This window comes from Drosophila hydei, unplaced genomic scaffold, assembly GCF_003285905.1.
Source record: "Drosophila hydei strain 15085-1641.00,03,60 unplaced genomic scaffold, DhydRS2 tig00000343-arrow-arrow-pilon, whole genome shotgun sequence".
Classification (NCBI taxonomy): domain Eukaryota; kingdom Metazoa; phylum Arthropoda; class Insecta; order Diptera; family Drosophilidae; genus Drosophila; species Drosophila hydei.
This window is the reverse complement of record NW_022045713.1, coordinates 613,687-630,957: the sequence shown is the minus strand read 5'-3', so window position 1 is coordinate 630,957 and position 17,271 is coordinate 613,687. Positions and strand designations below refer to the sequence as shown.

Genomic DNA, 17,271 nt, shown 5'->3' with positions numbered 1-17,271 from the left:
AAACGACAAACCACTGTTGACATCACACCCACATACACACCCACATACACACACACAAACACACCCACCCACACACTAACTGATTGTGTACTCTTGAAATTGTGCTAATTTGTTAAGTGTACAAGTTGAACTAAACTTACCATATAAAAAGACGTGTGTATGGCTCTGATCGAGGGCATATTCCATAGTTCTATAGTGAGTAATTTGTAGTAATAGTTACTAGTTAGTTGTTAAGTGCATTGATCGCAATTGTATAAATTGAATTTAATTTCCATACATTTGACTAAATAATAAAATCATAAAAGATAATGCGAATGCGAATGTTTCTAGACATCCAACTGCCTTTCCGTGTTGCATACCTTTGGGCTAATTGAAATTGGCATCAATTGTTTACTTTTAGGAGCGTACTGAAGACACGATTGTACATCAATATGCTCGATCAATGTATGCTGTGTGTGAAATCAAAGCAATACTCTGTATAATGGAGCTGCTCAACTGAATAGGTTTCAAAAATGCTGCTTCTAGTCTAACTCAGTCTTTGTTTGTAGATGAATGCCAATCTGTATAAAACGGTACTCCGAAAGGGGGTGGTCGTTCCACCAAGGCAATGCTGCCAATCATATTGTCCGGGTTGTGAAACAGTGAAACAAAGTGAAATTGAAAAATATTGCAACTTTTGAGCGAGGAGTATACGTGATAATGTTAGGAATAAGGCAGGAGATACTAGATATTATTATATTATTTATGATTTGAGTTGAATTTTAGCCTTTGCAATTGGGAATTCGGGGTAGAATGGTTTTGTGGAAATGTATGTAACAGGCAGAAGGAGGCGTGGCAGATTCCATAAGGTATTTATATTCTTCTAGCCATGTCCTTGCATCATAAACAACAAAAGCGAGAGACTTGAAATTTGAGATGTATGTGCCATACGCAGGTAATACAGACGCTTTCGACTTGTTGGATTTTATATACCACCTGTGTTGTTTGTAATCGTTGTATAAAATTTGCGTAGAGAGATTGAAATATCGCCACTTCACTGGATCCCCTGGAGTACTCTTACTCGTCTATTAAATCGTTCAACAAACTAATATACTTGTAATAAAATTGATGTTTATAGACCTGAAATTTGTTTCTTTATCAAAACCTATCAATTTGATAAGATCTGATATAAGAAAGCGGAGCTTTCGCTGACGAAATATGACTTCATACCTTTGAAAAAACATCGAACCTATTAAGCTATATAAGCTAAATATATAATTCTTTTATTTATATTCCTTGTCTTAGACTCTATGGATTTATTTATTTATTTTTCAATTCTATTCTACAATATTTGAAGTTCTTTAGCTCAGCCAACAGGCAGCCAGATTTGATGCAAGTAGCTTAGAGATGGTGGGAATCACTAGATCCTTCCCTAAATGCCAAATGTGAATTCAGTTTGTGCCCCATAGAGGCATATCTCCCGAACACCCAAAGGAATGCAGCTGTTTGCAGTGAAGCAGAAGCTTCTTGAGCAGAACGATCAGGTGAGAGGAAGACGGCGTCATCAGCGTAGGTCGCTATGTGGAGTCTATCAGTAGCTCTACCATTCGACTGACTTGCTGACGTATCTGTCATGTGCAAAGAACCCTGAGGTACTCCAGCTCGAATTGGTCTATGTCATTCTGATTAGGTAAGAAAATAGCAGCCAGGTTTAGCTTTCTTTTAAATTAAAACTGAGCTCGAAGGGAAATAAGTATTTAGGATATAGTACGAAAAGATTAAGCAAAGGGCTATTCGTTGGCTTGTAATCCGATGGAACAGCTGATCAATTGATTAACAAAACTAATACAGACCTTATGTACTTAATGTATATTAGATCCGATTACTATAGTTGACAACTGTGTAAACCTCTTGTTGAAGCCGCATAGAGCCTGCGCTTCGAATTAAAAGAGGGCTGAGAGCTCAATACACAGTTGTCGCTCAGATAACTAGACCAATATTGAAGGTATATATCTCTACAGATTGGCTCGGTGGTCAGGACTTTCCAGTGCTACTTAGAAGAAAGCGTCTGTTGTCAGCTTACTGCTGCTTGCAGTTCATCAAAAGCTTTGGATAATTTGGATTATTGTTTTTGAATCTTCTTTTTTGAATTAAGGCTCAAACTTAAATGGTTATATATCTATATACATAGCGAATTTTCATATGGAGCACGTACAATTTGTTGGCTGCCCGTATACGAACTAATGCTAACTGATCCATGGGCACGCCAAGCCAGTAGAAGCCTCAGACTCAATTGGTCTCGTTGTCCACAAGGTCCTTGATGAAGCTGGCGATGCTGCGATGCAGGTCGTCGTCAAGATTCCGAGTCATTTGGTCAACCAGATTGTTGGTAATGCTGCGTAGAGAATTGGTAAATGAGATTATGTCGACAGGGCAATCAGAGAAAGAGGCATTGATATTTACTTGGAGAACAACGTCCAGGGTGTGAGGCAATTGGCATTGCCGTAGAGATGGCTGCTCTGGCATAGATTCTGGAACTGCCGCCGCTGCTCCCGTGTATCGACTAAATCGTCATCCAGTTCCTGAATGGGTGCGTCTTCCCCATCGTTGACCCGCTTCACATTATTGTTGCCAGGCTGCACTTCCAATTTCTGATTGACATTCAAGATCTTGGCTGTGCTGTCATCCGTCTGTTTGATAACGACTTTGGGTTTCTGTTCGCTTTTTTGAGGCAGCTGCAGGACCACGCCCAGGTCCAGCTCCAGATCCACGTTGGGGTCCAATTGCTGCTCCAACAGCCGCGGTTTACGCTGCGGCTGCTGCTGCGGCTGCTGCTGCTCCCGGTTGCCTCTCCATATGGCTTGCTCTTGCTTCTGGCGTTTGATGAGCTTGGCCTTCTTAAGCATGCGCTTGGTCACCTGCTGCTCCTCCTGCTTTTGCTCGGCGAATCGCTGCTCGGCACGCCACTCGCTCACCTGCTGCTTCTGCCGGTCGAGCTCGGCCCGTTCATCCAGCGCCTGGCGATGACGTGCGGTGTGCTCGGGCAGCACTGCGGGAGGCTGTTCGCGTTGCAGCTCCGATTCAATGTAGTCGAGCACATGCTTCTCATCCTTGAGCTCATCCTCAAGCGTCTTGGACAGAAATAGCTGGCCATTGGGCGAGCGCAGTATCTTGACCTCCTTGTAGCGCAAGTCGTCCGGTTGCAGCTGCTGGTGCAGTCGCTGGCGCTCCTTCAGATAGCGATGACCCTCCCAAAAGCGCTCGATATACGGCGAGTTCCCCGGCGTCAAAGCCAGCGGCCTGCGCAGGTGGGGAGAGAGCAAGGAGAAGGGTTGAACATTCGAATTGACGCTAATAAATCAAACCCGAAGTCGAAGTCCCAAAATATATCGCCGCTTGCCATTTGGATGATTAGCACAACGCAAAAGCCGGCTAATTGCATCAGCCAGGCACGCCGCTGACGTCACAGTCGAGCAGACCCCAACGGGCTTCATTGGGCCTGTCATATGGTCTGTCGACACGCAATTCCTCCCCCCTTGAGAGCAGTTGCACACATGTCCCACCCGGCCCAAAGCTCAAGGCCAATGCCAACAAATAACAAAGAGTCATCGATGCCCTAACTCTAGGCTAGAGATCGACTAGACAAATGCCTCCGCTATGTAGCTCAGCTCTGCCTAGAATTCATTTGATTTGAATTGAATTGAAAAGCGCGAAACTCTTTTCGGGCAACAGTAGATATATTGACTAAGTGTATCGACCTTTATCGATCAGCGTTATCGATAGTCGTTACGTAGACTATATAAATATTCATTTTCCTTTATTTATAACAAGGAACTCGAAGCGCAGAGGAGCTCCTCCTGAAGCCCAACTGGAACTGTAGCTTAAGATCTATCGACCTTTATCGATCAGCGTTATCGATAGTCGATACGTAGACTATATAAATATTAATTTTCCTTTATCTATAACAAGGAACTCGAAGCGCAGAGCAGCTCCTCCTGAAGCCCAACTGGAACTGTAGCTTAAGATCTATCGACCTTTATCGATCAGCGTTATCGATAGGCTATGTATAGAGTATCTTCGACTATAAAAACATTCACTTCCCTTTATCTATAACAAGGAACTCGACGCAGCAGTTCCTCCTGAAGCCCAGCTGGAACTATAGTCTAAGAACTAGCTTCAGCTAGGCAGCCGTAGTCGCAGAACTCTCTGTTAGAGTATGTGATGGCAGCCACTTGGGTCTGGGTCACTAAGGCCAAAGCTTGCCATGCTAATGGCAAACGAATCTACCTACCTGCGCTCTCTTCTCTACCTGTCCGTAGCTAACTGCACGCAAATAATATGACACAATCCGACTGGAGCCGTCGAAGAGTTCATTAATAAACGACGATGGGGTCGTTAGTGTTGGGCGCGCTGATTGGAGGGGCACAAAGTTATTGATCAAACAAATAAAGCGCAGCAGCGGCAGCAGCAGCAGCAACATTAGCGCACCCCACGCCCAAATCCAAGCAGCTTGCGTTATCGATAGATTCTAAAGGGCATAGCAAAGGCGGTCGCAGCTCCGAATGGGCTGGGACTGGGGCTGGGGCTAACAACAAGCGAGTGTTACAGTAATGGCGCTTCATTTGGGCATTATTATTTGCAAATTTTATCTTGAAAGAAACAACAAATGCAAAGGCAAAAAAAGAAGCGAACGCGAATTTCAATCGCAAACAGTTGTCGATTAGAGGTCGTCGTATTTATTTACGAGAGAATTCCTCATATCAGCCGAACTCGACTGCGGAAAACAGTTGCCAAACACCTACTGCGGCGGCGGGCCAGGGCCAGGCCCAGGGGGAAGTTCAGTTCCCGTAGCTGACAGAGAGTCTAACCTAGCTGCGGCTATGCTGGCTAGCCCAATGCGCTGCACGACTACCCAACCGCAAGCCACTCACATTGAGGTGCTACAACTGTGGCGCAAAAGGCCGAAAACTTGGATGTATTCAACGTTTCGGCGAAGGAAATTCACTCGAGTGAATATCATTTTTGTTCCACTAAAAGTGCTGAGACAACTTTTGTCTTTAGAGGCATGACAGGTATTCCAGTGCCTGCAGATACGGACTATACCAAGAACCATCGTCAGTTAAGAGAAGCCAAAGAAGTTTCACATTTCTGCTAGAAGTATATGGAAATGTGCCTAGGCGAAAGACTCGAGAAAAAGAGAAGGAGCGGGAGACATACGAAGGAGGATAGTGAGAGAGGGAGATAGAGAGAGAGGTAGAGAGAGAAGGAGAGAGAGAGAAAGAGAGAGAGAGAGAGAAAGAGAGAGAAAGAGAGAAAGGAGAGAGAGAGAGAAAAAGGAGAGAGGAAGAGAGAAGGGATTAAAGAGTTTAAGAGAGAGGTCCTCGGATGGTGATTTCTAGCGAGGGCGCGTGAGAAGAGAGAGAGTCGCGGTCTGTTCGGGAGCGTTCCGTTTCTCGCTCTCGCCCCTTTCCGGCGCTTATCCTCTTCTCGCGACGGGAGCGAGGTCCTCTGCGCGCTCGCGTCTCGGCTGAGAGAGAGAGAGAAGGAGGCGAGAGGAAGAGAGAGAGGGTGAGAGATACTGGGAGGGGGGAGAGAAAGAGCCAAAGTAATGCTACGACTAGATAAGACTGCAGTTTGTATAGGGGGAAAATTGTTGTCCAAAGTCTTACGATTTTACGTATCAGCATAAATGCTTGCGAGTTCTACTGACCCATAAAGTCTATATAAATATATATATATATATATATATATATATATATTATATATATATATATATATATATATATATATATATATATATATATATATATATATATATATAAAAAATATATAAAATATTTTCTTTATAAATATGTTGAGTAACTTGAAGTTGTCTATCAAATCAGCTTGTCTAGCTTCCAGGTTTAAGGTCACATAGAGCATATCTAGTGAAGTGGCTTAAGCATATACATAACTTCCTACATATACATATGCATACACACACACACACACACATATATATATATATATATATATATATATATAGATGTATTTATCAATATATATGAGTCTTGTATTGATCAGTTTCCTTTTCGATATAAGGGCCAAGTCGAGAGATAATGTCAGCTGTCAGCTGCGATTGCTCCAGTCAGGTGATCCGCTAACCAACCGCGCCGAGGAGACGCGGCGTGTGTGTGTGTGTGTCGACAGGTAGGTAGCACTTAATAGTAAATAGTTATAATCGCAAACTGCGGGCGACAAACAAACGAAAACAATAATAAAAACAAAAACGAAAACAAAAATCTTTGCATGCCAACAGCAGCAGCAGCGATGGGCGATGGGCGATGGGCGACGAGCGAGTTCGGAGTTGCCACTGGGTGAGTAACTCGAAAGCAGCGCCAGCGATGGCGTCAGCAGCGCATTGGCAGCTGACTGAGCCAGAAGGCGGCCGGAGGAGTGTCGCGGCGAGGTGCGAGCAGAGGAAAAACGAAAGAAAAAAAATAAAAACTAAACAAAAACTGGCAATGGCAATGGCAAAGCCAAACGCTGGAGAGCGCGCAGCTGACGCTCTCAGAGCACGGAGCGACGACGACGATGATGACATCATTTGCCGACGACGACGACGACAACGACGACGCCGCCGCTGCCACATGAGCCAAGTGTGCGTCTGTATGTATGTGGAGCCATGTATGAGTATACTTACAGCATCTGGAGAGTGAGACGCATGGCGTCTGTGGACGGATTGACTATCTCTGGCTCGTGGGAGTCGCCGTGTGATAACAGGTCGAGCAGCGCCAGGCGCTGCTCGGGCGGCAGCAGATGGGGATTCTGGGTTAGCGGCACCACGCGCTCCGCGCTCGCAGCTGCATCCGGCTGCTCGCCGGCTCGCGCTCGGCCGGAGTTGTGGCCGCGAGCACTGCTCAGCGGTGTCACGGTCGGCACCGGCGGCGGGTGCTCCATTTGGCGGCGAACTGTCTTCGCCGGCGGCGGCTTGCGTCGTCGTGGCGGTGGCGTCGTTGCTTCCATCTCGATGCGTGTCAGCTGCAGCTCCAGCTGATCGTGAGCCATTTGCAATGCCTTCGGCCTGGGCGTGTCCTGTCTGAATTTTTGGTTGCTGCTGCTGCTGCTGGTACCGACGCCACCGACAACGCCGCCACCGCCGCCACCGCCGCCACCGCCGCTGCGGCGCAGCAGTGAAGTCACAGGCATTTGTTCCATGGCCAGCGTGGACAGCGCGCCGGGACAACTGCGCCCAAAGGCCACACGCGCCGTCGCTGGCGGCGGCGTCAATGGCGGCCGCTGCACATCCCGCTGCAACTCCCTCGCGGACGTGCAGCGAGTGTGCTTCTTGCCCCTGCCGCTGGCCTTGCTGCTGCTGTTGCTATTGCTGTGGCGACTCGGCGGCACAACAGCCACGCTCATGGGATTAGTCCAGGACTTGCTAGGCATTGTGTTTTGCTTGGCAGCAGCCTTGCTGCGGCTGGTCAACTGGCTGCCGGCAGCACGTTCCTGATGTGCCGTTCCTTTGCGGGTCTGCTGATGCGGCTGCTGCTGCGGCTGCGGCTGCTGTTGCTGTTGCTGTTGCTGTGCATGGACCAGTCCATGACTGCGGCGCCTGCGCGCGCTCTGCTCCGTCGGGCTCTTATAGTCCATTTGTGCTGCTGCTGTCGACGTCGCTGTCGCTGTCGCTGTCGCTGTCGCTGTCGCTGTCGCTGCTGCTGCTGCTGCTGCTGCCGGCGTAGTCGTTATTGCCGCCGCTAGCTTCACTGCTCGCTGCGTTTCGGTTTCAATTTCAGTTTCTTGGTCGACGCTCGCCGGTTCGGTTCGTTCGTTTCGCTCGGTTTGGTTCGGTTAGCGGTTTGCTTCGGTTTTCGGTTTTCGGTTTTCGGTTTTTGGTTTCTTTCTACTTTTCGGACGCTTCACTTAAAATATTCTCAACTGAAATTTGTTCCAAGAAAAAAATGTAATTGTAACAATTTATTAATATTAATTTTTGTTTGCTCGTTTGCCGCTCTCAATATTCATTTCGTCTGACAAGTTTCACTCTCTCCATGTGTGAGTGTGTGCCTCAGTGTGTGTGTGTGTGTGTGTATCATTTTGTCATTTGGCTGACGATGCATCTGCTTCTTCTTTCTGTCGGCAGCTTCAAGCCAATCACTCCACGTCAAGCGCTTAGCTCTGCCGCCCTCCAAGCGGCACTCTGTCAAATCAATTCAAATCTGATCTATCTGGTCTATCGAAGGCTTAGCTCGCATATATCGCACATGTTACTCGACTTCCACTTCCACATCGACTTCCATTTCCTTGTGCACTTGCCTTGAATAGCATATCATATCTTAGCGTGCGAGCGAGCTACGATAAGCTGGCTTTGTTATTTCATTCACTTCTATTGAATTTTGATTTGACAGTTAACATATATTATCTTATGAAAGCCACAGAAATATAAGTTTGATTTTTTTTTTCATTTTTGTTCAAGTTTTCATTTGCTCGTGCGTTGTAGCAAATCTCTGTACCAAATCCAAAGCAAACTAAGCCAAAGCCCGGAAGGAACGACAGCTTCAACATGGTAAGTGAATATCTGTGCCACAAATAATGCGAATCAGTCTCATCAAATAAATCATAAGCTCAGGAGCCTTTGGACCCAGGCAAGCCCATTAGATGAAAGTTCGAATTCGAATTCGAATTCGAATTCACTCTCCGTTTGAGCTGGTTCGCCCAACTGGCTGCCCAGCTGGCTAACAACTCAGTGTGGCGTGTGGGCGGCTGCCCGGGCAAACAGGTTGCCGTTGCCGTTGCCGTTGCCGTTGCGTATACGCCGCATCAACCACGTCCGACAGCGTGCTGCGGCCTGTTGTGTGAAGTGTCAGCTCCACAGTTGGTGTTAGCTCACCAGGTGCAAGATTCATGGCGAGTGGAATTTTGATGTGTTACAAGCCAGCCACAAAAACAGAAACCAAATACCAACTATCATGTTTTTTTTTTGGCAAATACCCCGCATTTGTTGAGAAACAAAGGTATATATGCACTGCTTGTTACAGCAGTTCGTGTGGGCTAATTAGTATGTGCCCATAATATGACTAGCGAATAGGCATTGCAAGCGACACTCGCTCTCGTATCCACATCCAGATGCTGGCCAAAGAGAACAAAGACAATGTCCGCTGCTCATCTCTCGCCTGCGGAGTATCTAGCAGTCGCATAGTCATAGTCGAGCTCGCCCTTGTTCAGTGCTGCTTCTGCTGAGCTGCGCACAAAGCGCGCCTCCATATGGAGTGGCTTGCCTTATTGGTACTTTGGATAATTATCATACTAAAAATAACGAAAAAAAAACAGCTGAAAGAAGCCCCAGCACAAGCTCATCAAATCGAAAAACTATTCATAAGCAATATTTGTAAACATTTAACAACGTGCTTGGGCGCCTCCTCCAGTTGGCGTCTTGTTTCAGTGGGCGAACATGAAACTTTCCCAAAACGAGAGAGAAACAAAAATTGTAAATCAAACGACACTTGAAGCTGATCACGAGAAAGCCGTTGATCTATATACATATGAATGTCGAGCGTGGAGCGTGGAGCGTGGTGCGTGGAGCTGGGCGCAACGCCCACGATCTCTGCTGGGAAAAGCAAAAGTGAGCCGAAAGGCAGACTGCCATCAACAGATGCCAAAGCCAAATTCTCAGCTCCAAGCTCTGCTCTGACATCATTTTCATTCGGCGACATTCCAAGGCTAAATTTGGCAGCCAATCGATCTGAATGATTTATTCTTCGCTTCTTAAAAAAAACGATGTTTCATACTTAAATATATAAATATTATATAAATATATTTAAATACATTTCTATTTGTTAGCCAAGGCAACAATGGTTAGTGAAGAGATTTATGAAATAAAATGATATTCTGCATAGGTAGATATAACTATATATGAATATAAATATCTGAATACCAAGTTGAATCTTCCAAAATTGTCAATTAGAAAATTTGAAATTGGCTAAGGGCTTCTCTATATGCAAGACCTTGCCCATGTCACTTCTAGATTCAAGAATGGATTTCTATAAAATATAATAAAATATTTATACAAAAGCTTCCGAGTGGCTTGAGTAGACAAATTGAGATAAGTAAAATAATTGCAGTTTGATTATTTTATAGCTGTCATTAATGGGCTTTAAACTTAATTTCTATTGCCCCATAAAGAAGAGTTCCATCGACTTATGCACTGTGCGCAGCTGGAGCAGACGTCGTCCGAAAATAATGCTCCATATAGCTGCGTGTCGGGCCATAGATATGCTCATATATGTAGTTGGCATACGATCGGTTGTGTTTGTGTGTCAGGGTCAATGACCAGTGTTAAGTGATCTTCTGAGATCTTGAGCAGCTCAGCTGTGCCACCCGCCCCAGCCACGCCCCGGCGTGGTTCAAATGCCAATTACTTATACGCAATGTTGGCCGAAAGCAATAATTTGTATGGCTAAACATAGCGCCTCGTTGATTGACAGCAGTGATTGATGGCCTCTGGGCAATGGCAGCAACAGCAGCAACAACAGCAGCAATTTAACAAATAGACCTTACACACAAAGAGAAAGAGAGAGGGAGAGGGTGAGTGTGATTTGTGAATCATGCGCGCAATATTTTAATTATCGCATTTGAATAAGCAAACTATAAAATATAAATTCAACAAAAATTGAAATAAATTGTTTTCACTTACTGCGCTTTGTTTGGCTTTTCAAGGGAAAACTGCGCCGGCTAAATTGTTTACGCTTGTTTACGTTATTATTTATTGTTGCTGTTCTGTTCATTTGGCAACCTAGTCGGCTCTCTGATTGCCGCAATTAACTGATAAGAGCTCAAAATTCAATCAATGCAAAACAACAACACATTACATACAGGTGTAACAGGTGAGCAGTGGAATTTGCTTGTAACTAGAAATGCTCAAAGCATCCAAAATATAAATCAAATTCTATTGAAAAAGTTGTAAAGAGGATTTAAAAAAACTCTTACTATTTATTGTACTTTGTTCTAGTTTACAAGTGTAATGGAACGGTATTTCAGTTCCGAAACGTTCTCAACGTTCTTATAGGTAACTGTATAGTTACGTATAGTTAAATATATATAACTATTGGTAACTATATAATACTTATTTGTATGTTAACAATATGTAATCTGATTTTATTATACCTTTCAGGCAGAGTTTTAAAGCCGTAATTTGCTTGCAGCTTGTCTCAATTATCGAAGTCTTGCAGAGCATTAACAGTTCGTCATCGTTGAGTCGGCTGCTTACTTTCATTTGTTTTTGTTTGCTGGCCAATGGGCGCCAAAATGTTTCGTTAAGTTGCGCGCTGCCTTTTGTTTGTTTGCTTCTGAGTTGCTGTTGTTGTTGTTGGCGTTGGTGTTGTCTTCGTTTTTACTGTTTTCTTTTATGGTAGGGCAGACTTATTTGGAGTGTGTGTGCGAGAAGTGCGCTCACGCTCTCGCTCATATTCGCTCTCCTTCTACCTCTTCCTATTTACTCTTTCTATTTCTCTCTCACTGCGTGTCGATTTGCGTTCATTTGTTTAATTCAATTCTAACTCTAGCGATGATCTAAGTGAGACGTCGCCGTCTTCATTATTGTTAATGTTGTTGTTGCTGTTGCTGTTGCTACATCTGGCGCAAACTTTAAATAAGCAAGTACACAACCAACAACAACAACAACTGACAGCGCTAGTCAGGCAGCAAAAGTGCTTGCAATTGCTAGCCGAAAAATTAATGTGCGTTTAATTCGAACAAATTAAATTTGGTGAGCGCTGACGTTGACTTCTCTGCCAGCAACATGCACGCACGGATGCACGAACACATACACACACTCACACAAATGCAAGCCCAACTGTAAATAGAGCAGCAACAGGCATAGCGCTGAATGCGTTTACCCCTCTTTCTGCCTGCTGAGAGTGCAGCGTGTAAATTGGTCAAATTTACGACCTGCTGCCATTTTTCATTTTTATGAGCAACGATTTTCATTATTTGCGCCCGCTTGACGTTTACCGTTTGCCATTTACCGTTTACCACTTGCCTTGGGGCTTTCGTTATGTGGTGACGTCGCCTTGTTCTTTCTTTCTGTTTTTGTTTTTGCTTTGACCTAACCGTTATCAGCAACAATCCGCTAACGCCTATGGCAACACCTCGAAATGGTTTGCAACTCGGCTAACGAGTCTCGCCATATGTATGCATGTGTGATTATCCATGACACACCGCCGTGGGTGGCCCATACAGTTAGTATGGGCGACTGTACTCAATATGGTGAGCCGTAGAAAACGGACTAAATGTCCAATACGTGTCGACCGTAATCGCATATATAGTCTGGCTATATGGAATACACCTGCAATTAAATACAGTTAGTCATCTACTATAGTCATAGCCTAGGCTTAGTATTTGCGATGCAATTTATTACAATTGCCTTCCAAATAACTCATTAAATTCCCCAATCTGTCAGACCCAATCTTTTTGAACCGAGTGTAAAGTTCAAGGTGAACACATTCAAAGAGCCGAAACTGAAATTCTTAATTTGATCATTTCTCATTCGGACTTTTATAGGAACATTTCAAATTGTTGAAGCCAATAATAAATTGTATTAAATGAATAGCATTAAGTCAGCTGATTTCAGGTTTACCCTTGGCCATAAAATATATTTTAGCTAATTGAATTGATTGGATAGTTGCTATTAATATATCACTCAGAGGACTACGTTTCAGGAATTGCAAGCGTTTCCAACAAATTAAACAATTTATTAACAAATTTAAGGTTATTGAGAAATTTCTTATTTATTTATTTATTTTTTTTTTTGTATTTATAAATGCAAGCTTGTTATCTTTATACTCGTTCATGAAGTGAACAGAGTATATTAGTTTTGTGCAATGTCCGTCTATTGAATACAGTGAATACAGGAATATATCCTTGCGGGTGCTCTAGTCTGATAGACTCTTAGGATTTTCCCGATACGCCCACTTGGGACGTGACAAATCAGGTAATTCTTTATCTGGTATGTCCAAATGTTAATAGGTAAAGTGCTAGAGACTTGCAAGCTTAAAAATATCTAGTCGACGTCTATTTGGGGCCTGGCAAATCGTATAAAACATTATATTCTACAGTTTTTGCGCTAGAGCCCCAAAATGTGGCAAGTGAGTCACTTTTAAGATGCACTCTGATCGATGAAATAATATGATAATCTTGAAATTTAAATATATCCTTGTCAAATCGAACATAAGCTTTATTTGCCATATGTTTGGATCCTTAACTTGAGAGTTACGTTGCTGTAGAACCCTTTTATAGATAGACTAAAACTATATATTCGCATATTCGTCTACAGTCTTCAGCTTAGCAAATATCCCTCTTGAGACCCACCAAAATTGATTAAACTAATTTGGGAACGAGAACGAGTATTATGCAGTCGATGACGCCCGACTGCAATATTCTTACTCGTTTTAGCATAGATTAAAGCGAATACTAGATTTTCTGCTATGAGTGGGCTTTTATATATACATTTTTAAGAAGCTTTGATGTGAAAATTAAACGGGTAAATTACATAAATAATTATAAGACTTGATTACCTCTGATGTTTAATTAATGAATAGAACATGTCAAAGCTCACAGTTGCTCATCCATATAACAGTATATATATATATAAATATCTGTAGATTATATGTACTGGGTAAACAAAATTATTGCTATATAATATATGCCATCAAAATACTAGAACGCTGATGCTCATCATCTGATTGTTGTTTAAAGAGCAAAAGTTGTTTGTGGTCTGCGCTTTGAATTACTCAAATGTTGTTGTTGTTGTTGCGGTTTATGAACCCAAGGCATAATATCATGCCCCTTTGAACAATGTACATATAATTATATATACATACACCATATATGTAGTATATAGTACGGAGTATATATACCCATTCATTCTCTCATATTTAGTCATCCATTCAGTCGACTCATTTTTTTTATTGTAAACTGTGGAAAATGAAATTATGAAATATTTGAACGCATTGCCGACGTGATTTTCATTTTAATTAAGTGCAAGTTCTATTGTTATCTGAATATTCACGCAGTCGGAGTCGGAATCGATCTGTCACAAGTGCAATGAGGTCATACAGCAGCGCATCATTACGGCCCTGGGCAAGACCTGGCATCCGGAGCACTTCGCCTGCAAGGACTGCCACAAGCCGATCACCGAGCCCACCTTCAACATACAGAACGGAGATCCCGTTTGCTCCGATTGCTTCGTGAGCAACTACTCGGGCACCTGTTTCGGCTGCAAGAAGCCCATCTTGGAGGTAAGTAACCCAATGGTGAGGTGGGTCATAGACAACACCATTGACATCATCGCCCGCGCCTGTTGGCCATAAACTTTGGCTCGTTATGAATACTGTCAACATTTGCCCATCTAGTCTATAAAGCTTTTGTGTAATGCATACGAAACCTGATTATATTTTAGTCGTCATTTGTGCGGATGCAGATGCGTTCAGCCAGTGCTATGCATACATCGTATATACTACTTAGTATATCATGTCTATTTATATACATATATCGCACAGCCAGTTTATCCAGCTCTGCAGGCACGGCACATCAATTGACACGAATATAATCATTTGATACAGACAGCGACACAGATCAGAAGTCAAATATCAAACAGATGTCGATTCACTGCTGAATATACTTTAGCACATCATTAGCTCATATTATGACAGCAATTTTGGCTAATAATATCAAATTAGATATCTAAATATATTTCAATAGAAATACGATGTTATTGCTTCTTCCCCAAAGACCTGCCAGTTATTATGGGAAGAGCTCAAAGTGTGTCTCTGAAGCAGCCAACTGGGGCGCGTTCTGATTGAGTTTTCGCTAAGTTCAGTGCAGCTCTTGAAAGAATATTGATTTATATTCAGATACAGCTATTTACGTCCAAGTTAATCATGCCATCTATTCCTGCAGAGTCTGCCATTAAAGTACTTGAAAAGTCCAATATCGCTTAACTCCCGCCTCAATTCAATGTTGTCCTTTATAAGAATCCGCATCTGCTGCCTCAAATATAGAAGTTAATTTCGATAGATATATACACATGTATGCACACTCATATACTATATAGAACTAATGCCCCTGAATGTATGCAATGGGCTTTTGTTCAACTGCTTTGACATCGCTAATGCGCCTTGTGGTGCTGTGCAATATTCTTAAAAAAATACAAATATTTTATATTTGTTATTTATTTTTATTTAAATTTTCTTTTTCTGTTTTTTTTTTTTTCATATATAATTTCTTTTAATACATTTATTTTCTATAATTACATTTAAGCAAATAAAAACAATATAAAATATTTAAAAAAAATTAGAATTGGATAATAAATAATAGGTTTTAATTAATTTTTTTAAATTTTTTGTTTTTTTTTTTAAATGTTTTTTTTTTTTTTGCATATCATACTAAACTTTTTATTATTTTGTTCTATTTTTGTATTAGCTAAAATTAATATTAAATTTTAAAAAATTAGCTTTTATGAAAAAAATTAAAAAATTCTTAATTTCTTTTTTTTTGTTTTATTTATTTATGCCTTTCTGTTAAAAATTTTATTATTTTTATTACACTTTTTTATTTATTTCTATATTTTTGATTATACTTTTATTTATTTATTTATATATATGTTTTTATTTTTTAAAGTTCCTCCCTCTTGCTTCATTTCTTTAATTGATTATTTAAATTTCTTTATTTAAATATATTCCTTGGATTTATCAGTAGCTTAAGTTACGATCGTAAGACTTTCCAATCTTTGCTTAAAGTGCATTAAAGATGCGACACTGACTGCAAAAACTATTCGTTCCGCCCAATTAGCGTCATCAAGGCCATGCGAGTGGGGCGGAGTAAGCGCGATTGATTGGCTATGATTGTGCATATATATGTATGTGGCTACATGCTATGCATTAACTCATATATATATATGGCTAATGCTGATTATAATGTTTGTTAGAGATTTTCGAAATATGTATTAAGATAAAGTTTTTTTTGTTGGCAGCGCACCATCAAGGCCATGGAGCAGTCGTGGCATGAGGAGTGCTTCGTGTGCGCCGGTCCATGCAAGACGCCATTGGTGGGCACCTCGTTCTATGAGCGAGACGGTAGGCCCTACTGTCGCGTCGACTTCGAGCAGCTGTTCGCGGCGCGCTGCGCCGGCTGCGGCCAGCCGATAACGGAGAACGCGATTGTGGCGCTGAATGCCAAGTGGCATCGGGATTGCTTCAAGTGCAAGGTGAGTGCCGCGCAATGGACTCGCGTCAAATGTGTTTCTCAATGCTTTTCGCTCTCTGCTTGCAGAAGTGCCTGACGCCCATTACGGCGAGCACGTTCGCCGTGGAGGACAACAAGCCGCTGTGCACGACCTGCTCGGACTAGGCGGCCGGAGGGAATGGCCAGGAGACACTACATTAATAGACCTTTCGCTGTATATTATAGATGTTTATGGTATTTGTAGTATTCGCAGTTGTTGAACAAAGTTAAAACCTAACGAAATTCCTTAGAGCTTAATATCAAGAAATTCGAAGGTCCAAAAGCTAACAAACGGTAAAAGGTGTTAAGCCACTTTTCCACACACACACACACACACACACTCGCCACTTGGGAGAGCTTATTGCTGCTTTCGGATGTACTAAAATATATAAAGATATATATATATATATATATATATATATATATATTTGCATATGCTATATATATCTTTCTCAACTTTTTTTTTATTATATGTAAATTGCATTTTACACGATAAATGCATTTAGAGAAGAACAGCTGCCAGAACTGTCACGAGTTCGTCCAGGCTCTCGCGTAGTGTGGGAGGGGGAGTAACGGCATATATGTTCAAAGTATACTCAACTATATAATTGTGTTTACATAGTTGCTATAATACACACACACGAATGAACATTTGATTAGCTCACATATATGGAAAAGTTGCCTGTAACACAAGCTCGCTCTCTCTCACACTCTGTCTATATATTATTCTAACTCTCTCTCTCTGTATCTTCTATCTCACATGTTATCTCTTTCTAAATTGTATTATTATTCCGAAGCTATTATACTATATGAAAAATATATGACAATTAATCTGGAAGCACAGCTTTCACTTTCTATTGCGCTCTCTTTCTACAGCTCTGTTGCTATCTCTATCGTGGTCATGTTGCCTTAGTCTATTATGCATTGTTGCTAGTGATAGTTGACTCTAAACTGAAGATCGACTTGATGATGGCTATAGATAGATGAGATTTTTACCAATCGAACGACTGAGCCGTTTGAATCTCTGCGCTCTGC

General features: G+C 42.2%; 2 protein-coding genes across 2 annotated transcripts; one reads left to right on the top strand and one right to left on the bottom strand.

Annotated features, from left to right (window-relative positions):
* Nucleotides 1-1,997: 1,997 nt before the first annotated feature.
* LOC111596541 (putative uncharacterized protein DDB_G0271606) lies at nucleotides 1,998-7,640 on the bottom strand. The gene is made up of 3 exons (XM_023310813.2): nucleotides 6,662-7,640; nucleotides 2,443-3,279; nucleotides 1,998-2,374 (listed from the first exon to the last, which is right to left on the bottom strand). The coding sequence occupies exons 1-3, from the start codon at nucleotides 7,609-7,611 to the stop codon at nucleotides 2,269-2,271; spliced, it is 1,893 nt and encodes a 630-aa protein (XP_023166581.2). The 5' UTR covers nucleotides 7,612-7,640; the 3' UTR covers nucleotides 1,998-2,268.
* A 202-nt stretch (nucleotides 7,641-7,842) lies between these two features.
* Nucleotides 7,843-16,608, top strand: LOC111596542 (transforming growth factor beta-1-induced transcript 1 protein). Its single transcript, XM_023310814.2, has 5 exons — nucleotides 7,843-7,921; nucleotides 8,435-8,524; nucleotides 14,028-14,252; nucleotides 15,986-16,219; nucleotides 16,285-16,608. Exons 2-5 carry the CDS (start codon nucleotides 8,522-8,524, stop codon nucleotides 16,360-16,362), a joined length of 540 nt encoding a protein of 179 aa, XP_023166582.1. The 5' UTR covers nucleotides 7,843-7,921; nucleotides 8,435-8,521; the 3' UTR covers nucleotides 16,363-16,608.
* The last annotated feature ends 663 nt before the right edge of the window (nucleotides 16,609-17,271 follow it).

Bases quoted from the DNA above. Each gene is read 5' to 3' on its own strand.
- LOC111596541 (XM_023310813.2), bottom strand. From the start codon at position 7,611: ATGGACTATAAGAGCCCGACGGAGCAGAGCGCGCGCAGGCGCCGCAGT. The intron at 3,280-6,661 runs GTAAGTATACTC...CCACCTGCGCAG, and splicing joins CGTCTCACTCTCCAGATGCT to GCCGCTGGCTTTGACGCCGG. The intron at 2,375-2,442 runs GTAAATATCAAT...TTCTCTACGCAG, and splicing joins CCCTGGACGTTGTTCTCCAA to CATTACCAACAATCTGGTTG.
- LOC111596542 (XM_023310814.2), top strand. The intron at 14,253-15,985 runs GTAAGTAACCCA...TTTTGTTGGCAG, and splicing joins GCAAGAAGCCCATCTTGGAG to CGCACCATCAAGGCCATGGA. The intron at 16,220-16,284 runs GTGAGTGCCGCG...CTCTGCTTGCAG, and splicing joins GGGATTGCTTCAAGTGCAAG to AAGTGCCTGACGCCCATTAC.